We start from the raw sequence: 19,701 nt of genomic DNA, 5'->3' as shown, positions 1-19,701 counted from the left end.
CCTAGCATTTCACGTAACAGCCGGAATGATTCAACTGGTAATGGCTTAGTGAAGATGTCTGCCACTTGTTCCTTCGTGTGACAATAGACAAGCTCAATTGTCTTTTGCTTCACATGGTCCCTTAGAAAATGGAACCTGGTATCAATGTGTTTGCTCCTTCCATGTTGAACAAGATTCTTTGCAAGCTTGATTGCTGAGATGTTATCCACATGAATCACAGTCAATTCCACTTGTGGATGACACACTGACTTCAACATATTTCTTAACCAAATTGCCTCACACACAGTTGAGGCTACAGCAACGTACTCGGCTTCACACGATGACAAAGCAACAATTGATTGCTTCTTTGAAGTCCATGAGAAAGCGGTTGATCCTAGAAAAAACACATAGCCAGTTGTGCTTTTCCTTTCATCTTAGTCACCTCCCCAATCACTATTTGAATAACCAAATAATTTTGCATCTTCACCAAAATTATAAAATAGACCATAGTTTAGAGTACCTCTTATGTACCTCAAAATTCTCTTGGCGGCCAGCCAATGAGACTCCCTTGGTGTTTCCATGTATCGACTCACGAGTCCAACACCATAAACTATATCAGGTCTTGTGATTGTAAGGTACCTTAAGCTTCCAACCAAGCTTTTTGTACACGGTTGAGTTTACAAACTCACCTTCTCCTTCCTTGGACAGCTTCAATCCAGTTGCAACTGGAGTGTTGACAATATTGCACTTGTCCATATTGAATTTCTCCAATATATCTCTCATGTACTTTTGTTGAGAGATGTAGATACCGTCACTTTCTTGCTTCACCTCTATGCCAAGAAAGTATGACATTAATCCATTGTCAGTCATCTCGAATTCACTGAACATGGATTGCTTGAACTCATAGAACATTGCTTCATTGTTTCCTGTAAACAACAAGTCATCTACATAGAGACAAATAATTAAGAACTCCCATTTTTCACCGTTCTTCATGTAAACTGAATGCTCGTATGGACATTTCTGAAATCCATTTTGGTGAAGGAAGTTGTCAATCCTTGAGTTCCAAGCTCGTGGTGCTTGCTTGAGGCCATACAAAGCTTTCTTCAAACGATACACCTTATCTTCTTTTCCTTGTACTTGGAAGCCTTTTGGTTGTTCCACGTACACTTCTTCCTCAAGAACTCCATTAAGGAAGGCTGACTTGACATCTAATTGATAAATTTTCCATTTATGCTGAGCGGCAAGAGAGATTAGTAATCTTACCGTGTCAAGTCTTGCAACTGGAGCATAGACTTCATCATAGTCCACTCCATACTTCTGTTTGTAGCCCTTTGCTACAAGCCTTGATTTGTATCGATCCACACTTCCATTTGCAATGCGTTTGATCTTGTAAACCCACTTGACACCAATAGCCTTCTGATTTGGTGGGAGCTTTGTTAACTCCCAAGTGTCATTCTTCTCGATGGCATGGATCTCTTCTTCCATGGCTTTCTTCCAACAATCTTCTTCCACAGCTTCATTGAATGAGAGAGGCTCATGGTCTGCATAGAAGCAGAAAAAATTGGTTTCTTCTTCTTCTTGTCCATAAATCTCTGTGAGACTCCTTAACCTCACTGGAGTTGAGGAGCTGTTTTCCTCACTAGATGTAGGACCACTCCTTGCAATTCTGTGCACTGGAGTTGTTGTGATTGTTTGAGCAGGCTGTTGCTCAATAGGTGGTACAACTTCTGGTTCTTCAAAATTAGTGGAGACGATCTTCTCTTTACTGACTTCTTTGTTGTTCCACTTCCATGTCTCTTCCTCACTGAAGATGACATCTCTACTAACCACTAGTTTGCCAGTTAGTGGGTTGTAGAGCTTGTATGCCTTGGACTCTTCACTATAGCCCACTAACACACACTTCTCACCTCTATCATCAAGTTTCCTCCTCTTGGCTTCTGGAACTTGAGCATATGCAACACACCCAAAAATTCTTAGGTGTGTAACATTCGGCTTGTATCCACTCCAAGCCTCTTGTGGTGTCATCCTCTTGACACTCTTTGTTGGACATCGATTCAACAAATAAATCGAACAAGCTACAACTTCTGCCCATAACTCTTTTGGCAAATTCTTCTCCTTAAGCATGGACCTTGTCATGTCAAGGATGGTTTGATTCTTTCTTTCGGCTATCCCATTTTGCTATGGGGTATAGGCAGCAGTAAGTTGATGCCTAATTCCTTGCTCCTTGCAGTATGCTTGGAAAGCATTGGAGGTGTACTCTCCACCTCTATCTGATGTCACAGCCACAAGCTTGTGGTTACTTTCAGCCTCTGTGAGTGCCTTGAACTCCTTGAAAATTTTTAGGGCAGCTGACTTCTCCTTGAGAAAATAGACCCCCAAGTCTTTCTACTGAAATCATCAATGAAGGTAATAAAATACCTATTACCTCCATAAGACATGGGATCCAATAGACCACATATATCTGTGTGCACCAACTACAGTGGTGCCTTTGCTTTCCATGTATCACCAACAGGGAACGATAGTCGTGCTTGCTTGCCAAGCACACAACCTTCACATACTTGGCGTGTGGCTTCAATTTGGGGTAGACCACAAACCATTCCTCCACTTGACAGCAACTTTAGGCCATTGAAATGAAGATGGCCAAATCGAAGATGCCATTTCCATGACTCATCTTCCATTACACCGATGTTGCAGCTTCCAATCTTTGTGTTCAAATTCAACGGAAACATCCGGTTCTTTGACATTCGAACACGTGCAATAAGCTTTCTCCTTGCATTCCTGAGAGTGAGAAGCATGTTCTCCATATGTATAATGTACCCTTTCTGGAGCAGTTGACCAATGCTCAGAATGTTGCTCTTCATACCTGGTATGTAGTAGGTATCGGAGATGTATTCTTCTCTACCATCCTTCTGGATGATCTTGATCTTCCCTTTGCCTTCAACTGGCAACTTTGAGGAGTCACCAAGACTTACAGATCCATAGGCCCCATATTTGAGTTCGGCAAAAAACTCCTTCTTTCCACACATGTGATTGCTTGCACCAGAGTCCAAATACCAAATATCTTGTTGGCTACTGGAATCATGGTGTGCTAGCAATACTGTAAGTTCTTCATCAATATTTCCACTTGATTCTGCCATGTTGACATGCTCACCATTTTTATGTGAACATTCATTGGCATAATGTCCATATTGCTTACAGTTGTGACACTGGATATGCGCCTTTCCTCGAGTAGATCTCCACTCCTGAGACTGACCTTGATTTTGTGCATAGCCTCGACCTCTTCCTCGGGCTCGTCCTCGGCTACGGTTGAATGAACTCCCACGACGTGAGTTCCACTGCCCACGACCTCCATTTGGTTTGTCAATATTCAACTTTGACTCCAAAGCTTGCTCTAGCGTTGTGGGGCTTGCATTCTTCTGAATGCGTTGCTCGTGAACTAGGAGGGATCCTAGCAATTCCTCTGTGCTCATTGTCTCCAAATCCTTCGATTCCTCAATGGCAGTCACCACATGCTCAAACTTAGATGTGAGTGACCGGAGTATCTTCTCCACAACTCGTACTTCATCGAGTCTCTCGCCATTTCTCCTCATCTGATTTACTATCGCAATGAGCCTTGTGTGATAGTCGGAGATGCTCTCTCTTTCATTCATGTGAGCAGTTTCAAAATCTGCTCGAAGTGACTGTAATCTCACTTTCTTGACTCGATCTACTCCTTTGTAGATTGTACTGAGTGTATCCCATACTTGCTTGCTCGTTGTTGCTTCTGCAACTTTCTCGAACGTTGAATCTTCCAAACCCTGGTACAGAAGATACAGCGCCTTTTGGTCCTTCTTTCGTAAGTCCTTGAGAGTGTTCCTTTGATCCGCAGTATATACGGCTTCTTGCTCGGCAGTGGGTACAACATACCCACTACTGACAACTTCCCATAGCTCCTGTGATCCAAACAATGCTTTGAATTGGATGCACCATCTTTCATAATTTTTTTTCTTCAATGTGGGAACTTGGAGTTGCACTAAGTTGGACGCCATAACTGCTGCACCTGCCAGAATGGTATTCTGGCTCTGATACCAATTGTTGGTATTCTAAAGTTTACTAACTCAATACCAAAATATGTGGGTGCTAAGTTTACAAACTCTATCACACCTCTCACTTTCACTCTCAATAAAATTGGACAAAGAAATAGAGAAAGGAGGGAAGCAACAAGCTTTGATAAAACACTTAGACTTTGATATATGAAAAGAGAGTTTACAAAAATCAATAGCTTACAAGCTGAAAAATGAGAATGGGAAATGAGATTCGGATGATATGATATAAGGCTTAGCAAGATGGCCTATTTATACAAAACTAAAAAAATAAACAATCCAACAATACATATAATGAATGATGGTGTTCCACATCTTTACACCCTTTCAAACACATGCAGCAACTTTGATAGTTGGCATACACATGCATTGCATCATGGCAGGTTGTAATAACAACCTTTCGGTTTGCACACAGCAGCACACTGCTGTCTTCCTGCTAGCACATCACATGGCAACACACTTGCTGTCTTTCATCACCATTCGGCTGAACATGGAAGGAGCAATGATGATTATATTTTGCTGGAAACAATCTATAAAGAAAGGTTAGCATCACATGGACAGATCACATGACTTTTAATTTGAATTTCCAACAGTGCAATTTGAATCGAATTGCAAGGATGGGCTCTCAAAGGCATTCGAAGCCTGCAAATGGTGAAGGTTTCAATCTACCAGCTGAGCTACGACGCCCGCGTTGCGCAAGCAAGTGATGAAGGCTTCAACAAATGTACTAGCCGAGCTTTAGCTTAAGAGCTTTTGCGGTTAAGTGCAAGTATTGATGTCAATTTCATTCCTAAATATTTCAACTCTGAAAATTTACTTTCAACTAATTTATTCCCTTGTAGTCTTTTTCGTGATAGTCTTGCTCCATTAATTGATGAGCTCTTTGGTAATCTTTTTCATGATTACATATCCTATATTTTCTTTACAAGTGTTGTTTATATCAGTTTCCTATGGTATTTACGCGCACCGGCTCACATTTATTGTATTTAGACAATGTCCTTCCAGTCAATGGATGTGAGATTTTTCACTTCCAAGTTCTGAAATGTATGGATGTATGAGTAATTTATTTGTTTAAAGTATTTAAGTGTGAATTGATCAATGTACTATTGTTGCATGGACTATGGAGCAGTCGAGAAAGGAAGAGGATCAAATTTATGCAACTACAGTTGTGATTTCCCGACATCTGTGCTGACCTGCGCCATGTGCATTCTCTGGTTAGGGGCCAGAGGCCCAGCAAGGAAGATTTTCAGCTACGTACTTCTGGCCCTTGGGGTTGGGGGACCCTAAACCAAGTCTTCTCTAAGCAAGTGTCCAATAGATTATAGAAACTAAGATATGTTCTCATCTTTTCCGTAAGCAGTTTCCAATGAACTAGTAAATCCCTGGAGCTTTCAGAAGTAACTACCAAAAATGGAAAACAATTACTATGATGCGTTCTCACCTTACGCGTGAGCAGTTTCCAATGAATTGGTTTCCAGCCTTAGCTTTTGTGATAAATATAAGTTATGATGTAAATTTAATTACCTAAATTTTGCAACTTCTACAGTAAGTATTTCAACTTTATCGATTGTAATATTTTTGGACATTGCATATATTAACTGATTATTCTAAATTTTCCATGTCCTTTTCAGCACATCAGCTTTCTTTGTATCTACACCAGCTAACATTAACAATTAGGTATCAGGAACTACATTACGTTCAAGTCAATGTGTGTCTGCGGGCCTACAAATACAATTGCAGATGATCTACTGCCATATACGCCACTCAGAGATCAATTCAATCGCTTCTCGGAATCGGGTGCTGTCACTAGTGCTGACAATGTTGGGAGCACTTTCAAATTTAAGTTGTTTTTCAATGTAGTGCTCTGGGTTTCTGAGACCTTCAACGTTTTTATCTTTTTAATTTAGCGAGTCTAATTGGGTTTTATCTGTTTGGTTGCTGAGAAAACAAAGGCATTCATGAATACATACAATTTAAAAGCTTTTATCTTTAAGCATAATTTACTGCTTTTTTTTTGTTTTGTGATTTTCATCAAAGGGCTATGTCCAGTTGTTACTGCTTATTAGGATATCGTTCGGTCAAAAGAGTTGGGCGAAAACTCCGATACGTGTGGTCATATCAAGTTCTCTGTGCTGTCTTGCTTTCTTCACATGTAGTAGTTGGACGGATGTGTGGAGTTAAAGGGTTTGTTTTTATTTTTTGTTCTTAAAATAGTGATTTACTTTTTTTTTTTTTTTTTTTTTTTGTCACGGTATGCACATTACAGGAAAGAAAAGGAATAAGAAGACTGGAGAACCTTGTGCATTTCTTATGAATTTGGGTTGTCACCGCATGCCTTCGACGTTTCTCCTATTTTTGTTTTGTAAACATGGAGATTTATATTCAAACTATATGCGATACTTATATTCAATTTAGGCATGCGATGGAGAACGTCCCAAGATATGAGGCTCTCAGAGACTGTCGAACTTTACTATAATTTCAAGTGTGTGTTCCATGATCGGGTTTTGAAGGAATTGATCAATCTACAGTTTTGCCAGGATTTTCAATGGAACAACTTACTAGTTTCGATGTCTGTCATATGTTTCGGATAATAATGAAATTTGAACCAAACAAAACAATGTGACTCAATAAAATGGAATCTGTAGCTATATATTGCAGATTAATGAGGGGCTTACAAAACTTGTTTCATACAATAGACATTAGTTGTTGGCTTGCTGCCGCTCTTCTTTGAGCATTAAAATAAAATACACCCGCTAAAATAAAATCTGTAGCTTTTTGAAAGCTAATTAATCAAAAGCAGTTAACTACCCATATTACTCGTGTCCAATCTACACGAAAATAAGAGAAGAATTCGACGCAGGCTGAATATTGCTTTGTCTCAAAGGGATGGCGCGTGGAATCCTGTGGTTGCCAATGAAGAAAGGATGCTTGAGTGCATCAGCAGCAGTAGGCCTCGTGGATGGGTCCCAAGAACAAAGGGAAGAAATCAGCTTGATAGCTGATTCACTTGCGGAAGGAATCATCGCAGATAGACCAACCCCGTCAATTTGCGGAATCTGATAGTTCATCTTGTGTGCAAGAAGAAACCCGTTGCGCCAAGACTCCAAAGTTGGCCTACCAATCACGCTGCAAATCTTGAATATCTGGTCAGCATCACTTCGACCAGGAAATAAAGGCTGGAGTGAGAACAGCTCTGCCATGATAGCACCCATTGCCCACATATCGACCTTAGGACAATAGCGTTCTGACCGAAGCAACACCTCGGGAGCTCGATACCAAATAGTGCCGATGTAGTCTGTATAGGGAGGAGGCGAATTAATCTCCTTAGTAGAACCCAAATCCCCAATCTTGACGGCACCCTCCTTAACCAAGACATTCTCCGGTTTCATATCGCGATGGAAATAGCCAGTTTTGTGCATGTAGGCCAAGCCCTGAAACATCTGATAGCAGATGTTTCTAATTTCGTCCTCTGTGAATCCGGTTTGCCTTTTTTTCTCAATAAGATCAAGCAGACTGCTGTGCATGTACTCAAACACAAAGAAAGCAGACTCGTATTCGGCAACCACACCCTTCAACTGGACAATGTTGGGATGGTTGAGTTTGGAAAGGGACTGAACTTCTGGTAGGCTAAGACACTGCTGCAACGAACTGCACCTCCCGTTCAATTTCTTGATTGCAACAACTTCGCCCGTCTGTTTGTGCCGCGCAGCAAATACCGTCCCGAAAGCACCACTCCCGAGTTTCTTAATCATCTCGAACTTTTCCATGATGGGTCTCTAGGAACTGATGGAATTATGAGTACTTGAAGAAGTAAACTAAAGCCAAAGAAATCTGCGACAAAGTTAAGGAAAAAGCACCAGTTTTGACAAACTAGAGAGCGTTTTGATCGGAGACACAGAGAGAGGCAAGTTTCTAAACTTCTAAATGTGAGGAGGGTTGCAATTTATGAGTTCCTGACCTAACAGGAAAGGCGGCAAGCAACTCGGTAGTCGGATTGGATTACTACTTTAGTTGGGATTCGTGCAATCCAAGCAACCTCCCAGTTGCGCGTTCACTTCGTTCCTAGTAATGTATTTGCTGATTTATGTAATGATTAATATGAGCCGTTAGATCTTAGATTAGATGTAGTGAGTCATTGCTCATGACAAGTGTAATCATTGTATTCATTTAGTTATGGATCAACGGCTGAGATCAGTTTGTGTAATGATACATGAGAGAGAGAGCTCCACTCTATAACGGTAATATTCCTCACACCTTGTGAGACAATCAATCGAATAAGCATTCCAAAAATATCTGTGAAATTCCCTCTAATTTTCTTGTGATCGTTTCTGAGATATATTCTCAGGTTGTTAAATTCTCCATTAAATTCATCATAAAAAATTACATTCTAACAGTATAGTAGTCCTTACCACTGTTGGAAAATGTAAAGGGGTTTGTCGTCAATTGCAAAAGTTTGATTTTAGTTTTTTGGTTTTTCAAAAATCTGATTTTTACTTTCTTGTGGAACAATGCTTCTATCGATGGTCATTTAACCAAATCGAAATGTACTCAATTTGTGTTGTACATTTACAAATCTGTTCTCACTTTTAATTTTTAATAGCATATATAAAATTTTATATTTTAATTTAATGTAAGTCTGTAACAACATTGATTTATCTCTAATCTTGTATTGGATAATACTTACGTCCCTGTATATGGGGATGCACATATTCTCTGTTTGCGAATACCATATATGGACCAAATGAATCAACGTCTAAACCGTTCAATTTATTAATCTTTATTTGAAGATCACTCCTACAAGAAATCATTCAAATTCGAGATCGTTTAAACATCCAAACATATCAAATAAATGTCCAGTTCATTATGAATAAATGGATCGTTCATGCCTAAATAATTTTTGATTGAAATGTTTTTTTAGGGGTGATCTTCAAATGAAGATTAAAAAATTTAACGTTTGAGATTATGAAATTTGTATGATTAAGATACATTATTTGTGAGGAAATGTGCTCACCCTCCAAAAAGGAGATGCAACATGTGCCTTGTGTTTCTGTTACCGAGTAAATTGTAGTAATGATCCATCAACTTTAATCAAATTGAAGCAATGGTCCCTCAACTAAAAATTCATTACCATTGATCCCTCAACTCATCAAAACATATAGCTATGGTCATTTTTGTCAATTCTGTTAGAATTTTGTTAAAATGAGTTATGTCAGAAAGACTATTGCTACAATTGAGTTAAAGTTGAGGGACCATTGCTCCAATTGGGTTAAAGTTGAGGGACTATTTCTCCAATTTAAATAAAGTTGAGGGACCATTGATATCATTTTTCTTATTTGATTTTCCATATTTGCCCCTTGATTTAGCCTCACGTGCATGGCACGTGACTCATTTTGACGGAAGTTCTAACAGAGTTGACGAAAAAAACTATAGCTGCACATTTTGATGAGTTAAGGGACTAATGCTAATGGATTTTGAGTTAAGGAACCATTACGCTAATGTAGTTAAAGTTGAGGGATCAATGGTACAATTTACTCTTCATTTACCCATAAATATATTTCCAGTTGTGTGACTGTCTTCCTTCTTAAGCCTTTTACTTTTTGTGTTTCTTCATCTATTTGGTTCGTTCTTTTCAATCATAGAAAATCTATATTACTATCAAGTCAGGATTTCTGTTCGTTAAAATATATATTACAATTTGTTTACTTTGAGATAGGTTTCCACCTTTTCAACCGTGATTGCAGTCCACACGTACATATTGTTCTTCACCTTACTTTCTTGTTCATTCTTTTAAGAGTTCTTTCATAACCATTTCGTTTTCAATTCTTTATTTTTTATTTTTATTTTTGATAACTTTTCGTTTTCAATTTCTATTCACTTTTTTTTTCTTCTTTTTTTTTTCTTTTTTTTTTCTAATGATAACTTCAGTAATTAGTTTTCGTTCTAATTTTTCTGCATTCCCTTCTCATTCACCAATTCTACTTCACAAAAATGTACACTATTTATTTTGGGATATAACTTGTACACTATTTATTTTGTTGCTATAGAAAGTAGAAACCACCTTTAATCATGCAAATGAACAGAAGACAAACACCCAAACATATCGCTTCAACCTTCCAAATTTCCAATCTATTCTAATCCCAAATCACGAAAGCCCCCGTTAGGCCTCTGTCCAAATCTGTCCAAATAAGAGCAATTTTCGACAAGGGAAAAAACCGATTCATCGGCAACAAGATTTCTTGCTTACTAGTACTTGTGCTAAACAAATTTGAAACAGTACACCAAACACAATATAGCTCCTACTTTGAACATCAAAGTGAAACTTCGAATATTAGGTTCGGAGAAAAATAATCCGCAGTAGAGTCATGAACAAACATTACAATATTAGGGCTATTTTCCCAGAATCAAATACCTATAGTAGGTATCAGTCCAGCTTTCAAAAATCCGTTGAAATGGTACCTGGCCATAGGCTTTTCTTGTTTGATTAAAGCTAAAGATTGAAGCTTTGAAATTTGAAAATGTTGCAGAAAACTTAGACAGAGAGGCAGAGGTGGTTTTTTATTTTTTATTTTTTATTTTATTTTTTCTCCCAGTGATTCTTCTATATGATTCACTCAAAAACCCTAGCATATAGAGGGCTAGTGAGATCCTACTTCTAGGATCATTCATAGTTTCTCACTGCTTCATGTGTACACAATAACATCAACATATATTGATACAATGATCAATCCTTTTTCTTCATCAGATGTTGTATATAGGGTAGCTTCATTGGTTCTCCTCTTGAACTTACAACTGATCAAGTAATTGTTAATCTCACTGTACCAAGCTCTAGGAGCCTGCTTTAAGCCATACAATGCTTTCCTTAGCTTATATGCTTTGTTACTTGCATTTCTCACCACAAAGCCCTCATGTTGCTTAGTGTAGACTTTTTCTTCAAGTACCCCATTCAGGAATGCTGATTTAACATCTAGTGGAAACAATTTCCATTCCTTTTATGCTGCTAAAGCAATGAGAGTTCGAATTGTATCCAACCTTGCTACTGGGGCAAAGGTTTCATTGTAGTCAATACCAGGTTTTTGTGAATAACCTTTTGCTACAAGTCTAACCTTGTGCTTTTGAATAGTTCCATCCAAGTTTAGCTTGGCTTTAATACCCATTTTACTTCTATGACAGGCTTATTAGTTGGTCACTTAATTAGTTGCCAAGTATCTTTCTTTTTAATCATTTTAATCTCAGAGTTCATAGCCTCTTGCCAGGCTTGATCTTCTGCAACTTCTTGATAACTCTCAGGCTCAATGATGCACATATGGCATCTTGCATATATTTCCTCTAAACTTCTCAACTTCATAGGAGTTGAACTTAGAGTTGAGTTTTAACTTGAGTTCTCTAAGTTACTTTCTATTGAACTCCCAGAATTTGAACTTAGCTGCAGGTTATGAGAATCACTAATAAGAGGTTTATCCGTTGATCCCTTTTGCACTTCATTTTCAAGGATTTCACTACAAGGTTGGGAGGTAGTGAGAATGACTTAACTTGGTTACATTCCTAGTTCCAAGCTCATCAAATACAACACTTCTAGAGATGATGATATTGTTTGTTTGTAAACCATATATTCTATAACCCTTCTCACAACCAACATATCCCATAAATATGCCCTTGTTAGCCTTTTCATCAAACTTTAGTCTACACTTTCAGGTGTTTTATGCCTAGTTTCCTGCCTAAAACTTTTATTTTGCAAATACACTGCATTTGCAATAGCTTTTCCCCAAAAAACAATAGGAATCCTTTTTTCAACCATCATGGACCTAGCCATTTCTCTAATTGTTCTATTCCTTCTCTCAACAACATTATTTTGCTGAGGAGAGTAGGCAATTGTCAAATGCTTCTCCATTCCTATGTCAGTGCAATAATTTAGAAACTCATAAGATGTATACCCCCCACCTCTATCACTTCTTAGCCTTTTTAAACTGAAACCACTTTGCAATTCGACAAATGCCTTGAATTTTTTAAAAACATTGAACACATCTTATTGGTTTCTAAGAAAGTACACCCAACACATTCTTGAAAAATCATCAATGAATGTTACAAAGTATTTTTTTTCACCAACCGACTCATTTTGCATAGGGCCACATAGGTCAGTGTGTACAAGCTTAAGTGGGTAGCTTACTCTCCATCCTTTTTCCTTATTAAAGGGTTCTCTGTGAAGCTTTCCAGATACACATCTTTCACACAATTCCTGCTTTTTTGAGAACTCAGGCAAGCCTAGTACCATTTCACTTTGCATCATCTTTCTCATACTGTCAAAGCTTAGGTGTCCTAGTCTTTTATGCCAGTTCTAAGAATCATCAACAGTTGATGATTTTCTTGCCACGGAGTTTATGAATTCCAACTGCAATGGGAAACATCTGTTTCCAGTCATAATAACCTTGGCAACTACATTCTCAAGGCTACTGTCATCAAATATCACTGCCATGTTTCCTCCAAATAGAACATTGATAGGAGCATAGTTATGCTACTTAGTTATGTTGTTTCCTTGCATTCAGTTAGTTAATTACTACTTATTATAGTCTTTTAAGCTATTTTCGTATGTTTGTAGGTCTTAATGGCAAAAGGAGCAAGAAAGTGCATTTTGGAGCCATTTGGGGCAGTTTTGGGCATGGATTGGATAGCTTAACTATGGAGCAAAGTGGATGGACGAAATTGAAGTCAAGAGAATCTAGGAAAGGCTACAAATCTGGAGAAAGAAGTTAAAATACAAAGAAGATAAGGAAAGAGCAAGAAATAAGGAACATTATCCAACCTTATCTTATCCTATCCTAACCAACCTTATCCTTTCCTAAACCTTATCCTATCCTATCTTATCTTATCCAAATCAGTTTGTGCCTTAAATCTAGCTATTTAGAAGGGATTAGTTATACATTTAAACACATAAACTCATATTCTAGAAGCCTAATCCCTTATGTGCCGCATATATGCCATTCCTTGAAGGTTTAGGAGTTGTAATCCCTCTCCTACAAAGGTGCCGCACCCCTTAGCCTAAGTTCTTCTAGAAATCTGCCTTGTATCCCTTCTAGAAGTCTAATTTCTGCCACAAAATACCTAGTTTCTAGAAGCCCTAATTTCTGGCGAAATTCCCTATCCATTTCCCCTTTAGTTTCTGCCAAACCTATTCCTTTTCACATTGGATTGTGAAGTCCTTTTCCTTCAGAAATTGTGCATAACTTAGCCTATAAATACAAGTGTTTACCGCACCATTTAACCATCCATTCATTCATTCATTCATGGCTAACAGCGTAGCGATTAACCATGATTTTAATTTTGGCCTATCACCGGATATTAGCTTCCAAATAAGAATTTTTGGGTTGTTATAGCTCAGCTTCTACCCATTTGATGAAGTAGTCAGTAGCCACCATCATCATGCCCCTGCCCCCAGTAGCGGGCAGTTTGGGCCCTACTAGGTTGATTGGCCATGGGTTTGTCTGTGAGTAAAGATCGTTGGCAGGCAATGCAGGTGCAGGCTTGAAGTGTTAGCATCTGTCACACTTTTGAACAAATTCCTTAGCGTCTTGATGCACGTTGGGCCAGTAGTAGCCAGCATTGAAGACCTTCTATGTTAAGAATCAACCTCATGCGTGGTTTCCACAAACTTCTTCATGGATCGAGATCATAACTTTTAAGTCATCAGGAGAGCTTTAACTCCTAAGTGGTTTCCACAAGCTTATTCGTGGTTTCCACAATTAGTGCCAAAATTAGCTTTTTAATCCTCGGGTATCTTGTTTCTGCATCAAGGAGAGCTTTAGAAGTATAAAATACTAGCAGTTGGGCTCTTAGCTCTTTTTGTATGAGGGCAGAGATTACTGCTACATCTAAGACTGGCAAGTAGATGTATAATTTCTTGGCTACTTCCGGCTTTGATAGTCAATTTGGGGGACATGGAACAGATCTTTTGGACAAGCCTTGTTGAGGTCAGTGTAATCTACGCATACTCTCCACTTGCCCTTCTATTTCTTCATTACCAACACGACGTTGGCTAGCTATGTTGAATGTGCTCAGGATCAAGAATGATGTATTCGTGTCCTCTATTAACTTCCATCTTTTTCTTCTGTCAATTTGCCCTCCTGAACGACATCATCATGATTCGTCTGCTGTAGTTGCTATTTGGTAGCTGGCTCGTCCTTCTCAACCTCAGTAGCTCCTACAAGGGTGAAGGACTTCTTCTTTTACTCATTTAACATTTACACCGTGCATCATTGAGATATGGCCTAGTCAGACTTGATATCTCTGACTCTTCATCTTGGGATGATGAATCGAATTTTCTAGTACTCGACGAAAGTTACGATGCCCAGTTTCACTAGCCAGGGCCTTCCTAGAATCTCGTTATAAGGAGATGGGTCGCTGATTATAATGAACATCAAGTGTTATGTTTCCAATAGCAGTTGAGGTGCATCCGTTGAATCCGGTGAGTACCTCTGCTCGGTGTATTATCGCGTTTTCCAGGCCCATCTTCTAAGTGACGGATAGCTAAAGTAGATTTACTATGTTGTCGTTCTCTACCATAACTTTGTTGACTATAGTGTGTGCTAGTTGAATGGACACTACTAGAGCATCGACGTGTGGGAAGTCAACTCTCTCAGCTTCTTGCTCGATGAAACCAACAATGGGTTTAGGTTTAGTGTAGGCAGCCTGAACCTGGGAGATTGTTATCTTCCTCTTCTTGGAGTTGTTTATGGCCCCCAAGTATTCACTCAGCGAAAATGCCTTTGATTCTGATGGTCTTGGTAGACTGCTCCTCGTTCTATCGCATTTACCCTCTTTCACTAGCTTTTCTAGGTATTCCTTCTAGGTATAACAAGTGTTGGTGTGTGACCAGGATCTCGGTGGAACGCGCAGTACTTGGTGTGATCTAGCTTAGAGGTGTCTCATTTAGATTGTCTTGGCAGCTTAAATCAAGGTTCATTCTTAAGGTTGCAGAGGATCTGGTTGACCGGGATCAAGAACTTGGTATAGTTCTTGATGGCTTGTCCTTTTCTTGCCGGGGATTGGTTTCTACGCTTGGCCCCCTGCCTGCTTCGACCGTTGGACTGCTTCTTGCCCACTTTCTTCTAGGCTGCCTGGAACTCCTTCTGAGGTTGCTTAGGTGCCTTGATTGTTCGTCGGGCCTCTTCCTAAAGCTCATGCTTTTCTGCCAGAGTGAATAAGTCTGCTAGAGTCAGGTATTCTTTCATGATCAATTTTTCAAATAGGGGATGATCTGTTGGGAGTCCCTTTTGGAAGGCTGTGCTGGCGATCGAGTTATTGCAATCGACTATATTTGCCTTCTTCGCCTTGAACCTATTGACATAGTGGCGGAGTGACTCCTTTGGATTCTTCTTGATGTTGAAGAGATGATCAGACTTCTTCTTGATCGAGGGTTATGATGAGTACTCGTTAGTGAAAACTACGGAAAGCTCATCGAAACTCCGAATGGTTTGTGGAGACAGGGTATGGAACCAATCTTGTGCCTCGCCTTGCAAAGTAGTGGCGAATATCTTGCACATTAAGGTGTCGTTAGCCCTGTATAAGATCATCGCGCTGCAATAATGCTTTAAGTGTCTTTCCAGGTCTCCATCTCTCTTGAATAGGGTGAAATGTGGCATATTGAACTTACATGAAGGTTCCATTTGCTCAATCACGTCTGTGAAAGGTAATCTGCCCATGTGTGCTATGTCCCTACGAAGGGCTTCGTCTGTGGTCTCGATGCGTTGAAATCCGTGTAATCGCTCAGTCAGGAGCCTCTCTACTTCTTTCTGAATTTATCTATGTCTGGGCAGTAGGGCTTCCGGCTACCCCCGATCATGACCTGTTGGTCTCGGTTGCTCTTCCCTATGCTCGGCTCTTTTATGTCGCGGTTGCTATGCATGTGGTACGTTCCTGGCAAGCAAGCGGATTACTCGTAGGCTACTGGTTGAACTTGAGTCGGATTGTGCGATTGTTTCTCCTTGTCCATCGTGCTACCTACTTTGATGTGAGGTGGAGGATGCTCCTTCTAGGCCTAGCCGTGAATGTATGCTCATCCGGGTTGATTATTAGAGTGGCCCCAACCATGAATGTATGCTCTTATGGGGGCCTAACCAAGAATGCATGCCCCTCCTCACTCTAAGACGAGAGTCTACGCTAAATGGTTGGTCAAGAGGCTGCTTGCTGGGATGCCGTTTGTGAGAAACGTCATCGCCTACCTTTGTCCTACTTCTAGACAGCTCGTCCTGGGCAAGCTGCATCTCGGTGCGCTGTAAGAGTTGACTCACCAAGGTAGTCTATTATGCAATGGCGCTTGTCAATTCGACGACCTGTCGGGATAAGTGTTGTTCATCATTTGGAGTAAAAGAACTAGGACGGTAGACGTTTGCTTGAGTTATGGAAGTGTTGTGGACTCCGGGTACAAAGCTTGAGCCAGGATGGGTTAGATCTGTAGTAAGGTAGGGTGAAAATACCCTTGGTTCAACCATCGATCTTGGGATCTGGATCTGGGCTGGTTGAACTGCCAAGCTGGACTGTCTGGAGGGCTGCAAGAGCAGGTTAAGCGCATGGGTGCTAGGCCACCTACGTTGGCATGGCTTGGGCTGCCTCGGTCTAGGCAGTTCGTGTCCAAGTGAAAATGGTAGGCGCCAAAGGCTGCCTTATGGGTCATTACAATGGTGGTTGCCGCTGCTATCATGGCCATGGTACCTCGTGGTGGCAAAGGTGCAGTCTTTACTGTGGTAAGCCTCAAAGGTGACGGTGTGGAGCCACGTTGTCTCCATTGGTTGGTCCATGTCCTTCAACGTATGAGGTCTTATTGGTTGTAGTTTCTGAATTTTCTGCCATTGTAGTCATGGATCTACGAACGAAGGAAGATGAAAGCGAGAGTCTTCTTCAAGTCTTCGGATCAGAGCTCTTAATGAAATCACCAATTTGTGGATGCAAATTTCCGTCTTCCTTTGATTGACGAATTTGCACCTGCAAAATAATAACAACTAAGATTAAGGCCAAAAACCTCAGGCACCCACAATGAAGGGGGGCTTTGGGCGAAGAATCTCCGATGCCAAAGTTAGAATTCTAAAATGAATGTGTTTAAGTATTTGTGGAAAGCAAAAGGCCTCTTTAGGGGTAGCTAAAGCTTCTCCGAATTTTTGAGATAAAGTGGGTATTTATAGGAGATAAGAGGAGTATGGATTGGCCCTCTAGGGTTTAGGGGTGGCCAGCCCTAGGCTTGTGTTTAAGTGGGAATATTCCAAAATATTTGTGTAAATAAATATCTTGGAGTAATTAGGTAAATATTCAAAATAAATGCGATTATAATTACTTACTTAAAAGAGATTTTCTCTTATAAGAAATATATTTATGATAAGAATAATGAATTATTCTATCATAAATACCTTTGACATTTCCTACGGGCAAGGGTGCCTTGACAATCATTGATTTCTGCCTCCTCTACCTCACCTGCGCGTCGTTAATGAGACTGCTCTTTGCTCATTTAATAGGGACAATTTTGTCTTTCTTGAGAAATAATCCACATATCAGCTTCATGATTTTTAAAATTATTTTTTGCTCCACATTTGTGACAAAGTTCAGGAAAAAGCCTCCACATTTGTGACAAAGTTCAGGAAAAAGCACTAGTTTTGACAAACTAGAGGGCGTTTTAATCGGAGAGAGGGGCAAGTTTCTAAACTTCTAAATGTGAGGAGGGTTGCAATTTATAGGTTTCTCATCGAATAGGAAAGGCGGCAAGCAACTCATTAGTTGAATTGGATTGCTACTTTACTTGGATTCGTGCAATCCAGATAACCTCCCAGTTGCATGTTCACTTCGCTCCTAGTCTGGCAATCCTTAACTGTTGTAGTAAAAGGTAAAGGGATTTTTCATCAATTGCAAAAGTCAGATTTTAGTATTTCAAAAGGTCTGATTTTTAGTTTTTAAGTTTTTTCATAAGGGAACTATTATTAACACTCCAAAAATCTCATTCTACACTAAAAAATTTCTATATTAGGAAAGAAAAATACACTTATGAGGAGTGTAAAATGAGATTTTTAGAGTGCCAATAACACTTCCCTTTCAAAACTCAAAAGTCTTATTTTAGTTTTTTTAGTTCTTCAAAAGTTTGATATTTGCTCTCTGTTTTTTCGCTTCTTATTTAACCAAATCCAAATGTATATAATCTCATATTGGATGATACTTATATCCCGTATTTGCAAATGCTATATCTTGACCAAATATAAAATTTGTACGATCAAGATACGTTATTCGCAAGGAGGAAATGAGCTCATCCCAATGGGCGACATACTAGTATTATCATTTCATATTACAGTAGCCCCAAACATGAGGATTTTCTTTTTTAATAATACTTTAGGGGCGTGTTTGTTTAGCTTCACTAGGCCTCCCTGGACTAGACTAGACTAAAAGCTAGTGTAGTCCAGTGTTTGTTTGCAAGAGGGACTAAGTTTAATGAGACTAGGTAGGATTCACTCTGACTAAACACTCGTTAGGTGGTCTTAGCGAGAGACCCCTTGAGAAGGAGCGGACTGTTAAGACCCTCTCCTATTCGCTTCGCCCCTACCTAGTACCCACTTCTCTCTTTCTTTATGTATTTCCTCTTTCTCTCTCTCTCTGCTTGAAGCTTTAGACGTTCATGGTGGCTAGGCTGCTTGGCATCATTGATCAAAGGTGATGACCCAGATTCTTCCACCACCGACATCAGCCATGGTGGCTAGACAACAACAGCCTTGTTGCTCATGGTGACCCATATTTGCTCAGAGATTGTGACCTGGGATTTTGAAATTAAAAAGTTTTGGGTGCAAAGGGTTGGGTTGGAAACATAGTTAGGGAAATTTCGTGCAAAGGATTGGTGCAAGATTGAAAACTTTAGCATCGGGTGAAGAGAATTTGAGTGATTTTTCTTGTACAACTATGATTTGTCCAGAAAATACAGGTATTGAATATGAAAAATAATAGAAAAATAAATACAAAGGGAGGGAAGGGAGAGGGGACACTGGTACAGAAGTAAAACTGGAGAAAATATTGAGGGGAAGGAGATTGGTACAAAGAAAAGGAGGGACAAAAATGGGAGAAAAAGGGGAATGGGGAGGGAGTGGCGGAGAAAAAGATGAATGAAGAGATTGGAGAGGAAGATGGTTCTAAAAAAATAGGGAAAAAGATAAAGTAATACAAAATATTAATTGATATATTAAATTAAAAATAAAATAAAATATTAATAAATATAGATTAAATAAATAATATTATAGTCCTGTTTCTTAGTCCGACACTGCATCAAACGTTTCACTAAGTCAGTCCAGCTTAGTCTAGTCTAAGCCAGTCCAGTTTAGTCCCTGAAGCTAATCCAGTCTTAGATAGTCCGGTATTGTTGCACACATAAAAGTGTAATGGTACAACACGTCTTATGTTTTTTTTTAGTAAGATGAAAACATTAGTGGTTAGATGTAGGCCTGGCAAACGGGTCGTGTCTATGGTGTTCGTGTTGTTTTCGTGTAACACATGTTATCTTAACGAGTCGTTTCGTATCACACCCGTTATCTTAACGGGTCCTTAACAGGTCGGGTCACTTTACCTGTTATGACCCGTTAAGAAAAATATATTTATTTTCTTAAGTTTGCACATACCACACATTGCC

General features: G+C 39.5%; 1 protein-coding gene across 1 annotated transcript; it reads right to left on the bottom strand.

Annotated features, from left to right (window-relative positions):
• Positions 1-6,707: 6,707 nt before the first annotated feature.
• Positions 6,708-8,047, bottom strand: LOC137723705 (cyclin-dependent kinase F-4-like). Its single transcript, XM_068462898.1, has one exon. The coding sequence runs from the start codon at positions 7,826-7,828 to the stop codon at positions 6,890-6,892; it is 939 nt and encodes a 312-aa protein (XP_068318999.1). The 5' UTR covers positions 7,829-8,047; the 3' UTR covers positions 6,708-6,889.
• Between the last annotated feature and the right edge of the window lie 11,654 nt (positions 8,048-19,701).

The sequence above is a fragment of the Pyrus communis genome, chromosome 17 (assembly GCF_963583255.1).
Source record: "Pyrus communis chromosome 17, drPyrComm1.1, whole genome shotgun sequence".
NCBI classification, from domain to species: domain Eukaryota; kingdom Viridiplantae; phylum Streptophyta; class Magnoliopsida; order Rosales; family Rosaceae; genus Pyrus; species Pyrus communis.
This window is presented reverse-complemented; position numbering and strand designations above follow the sequence as displayed.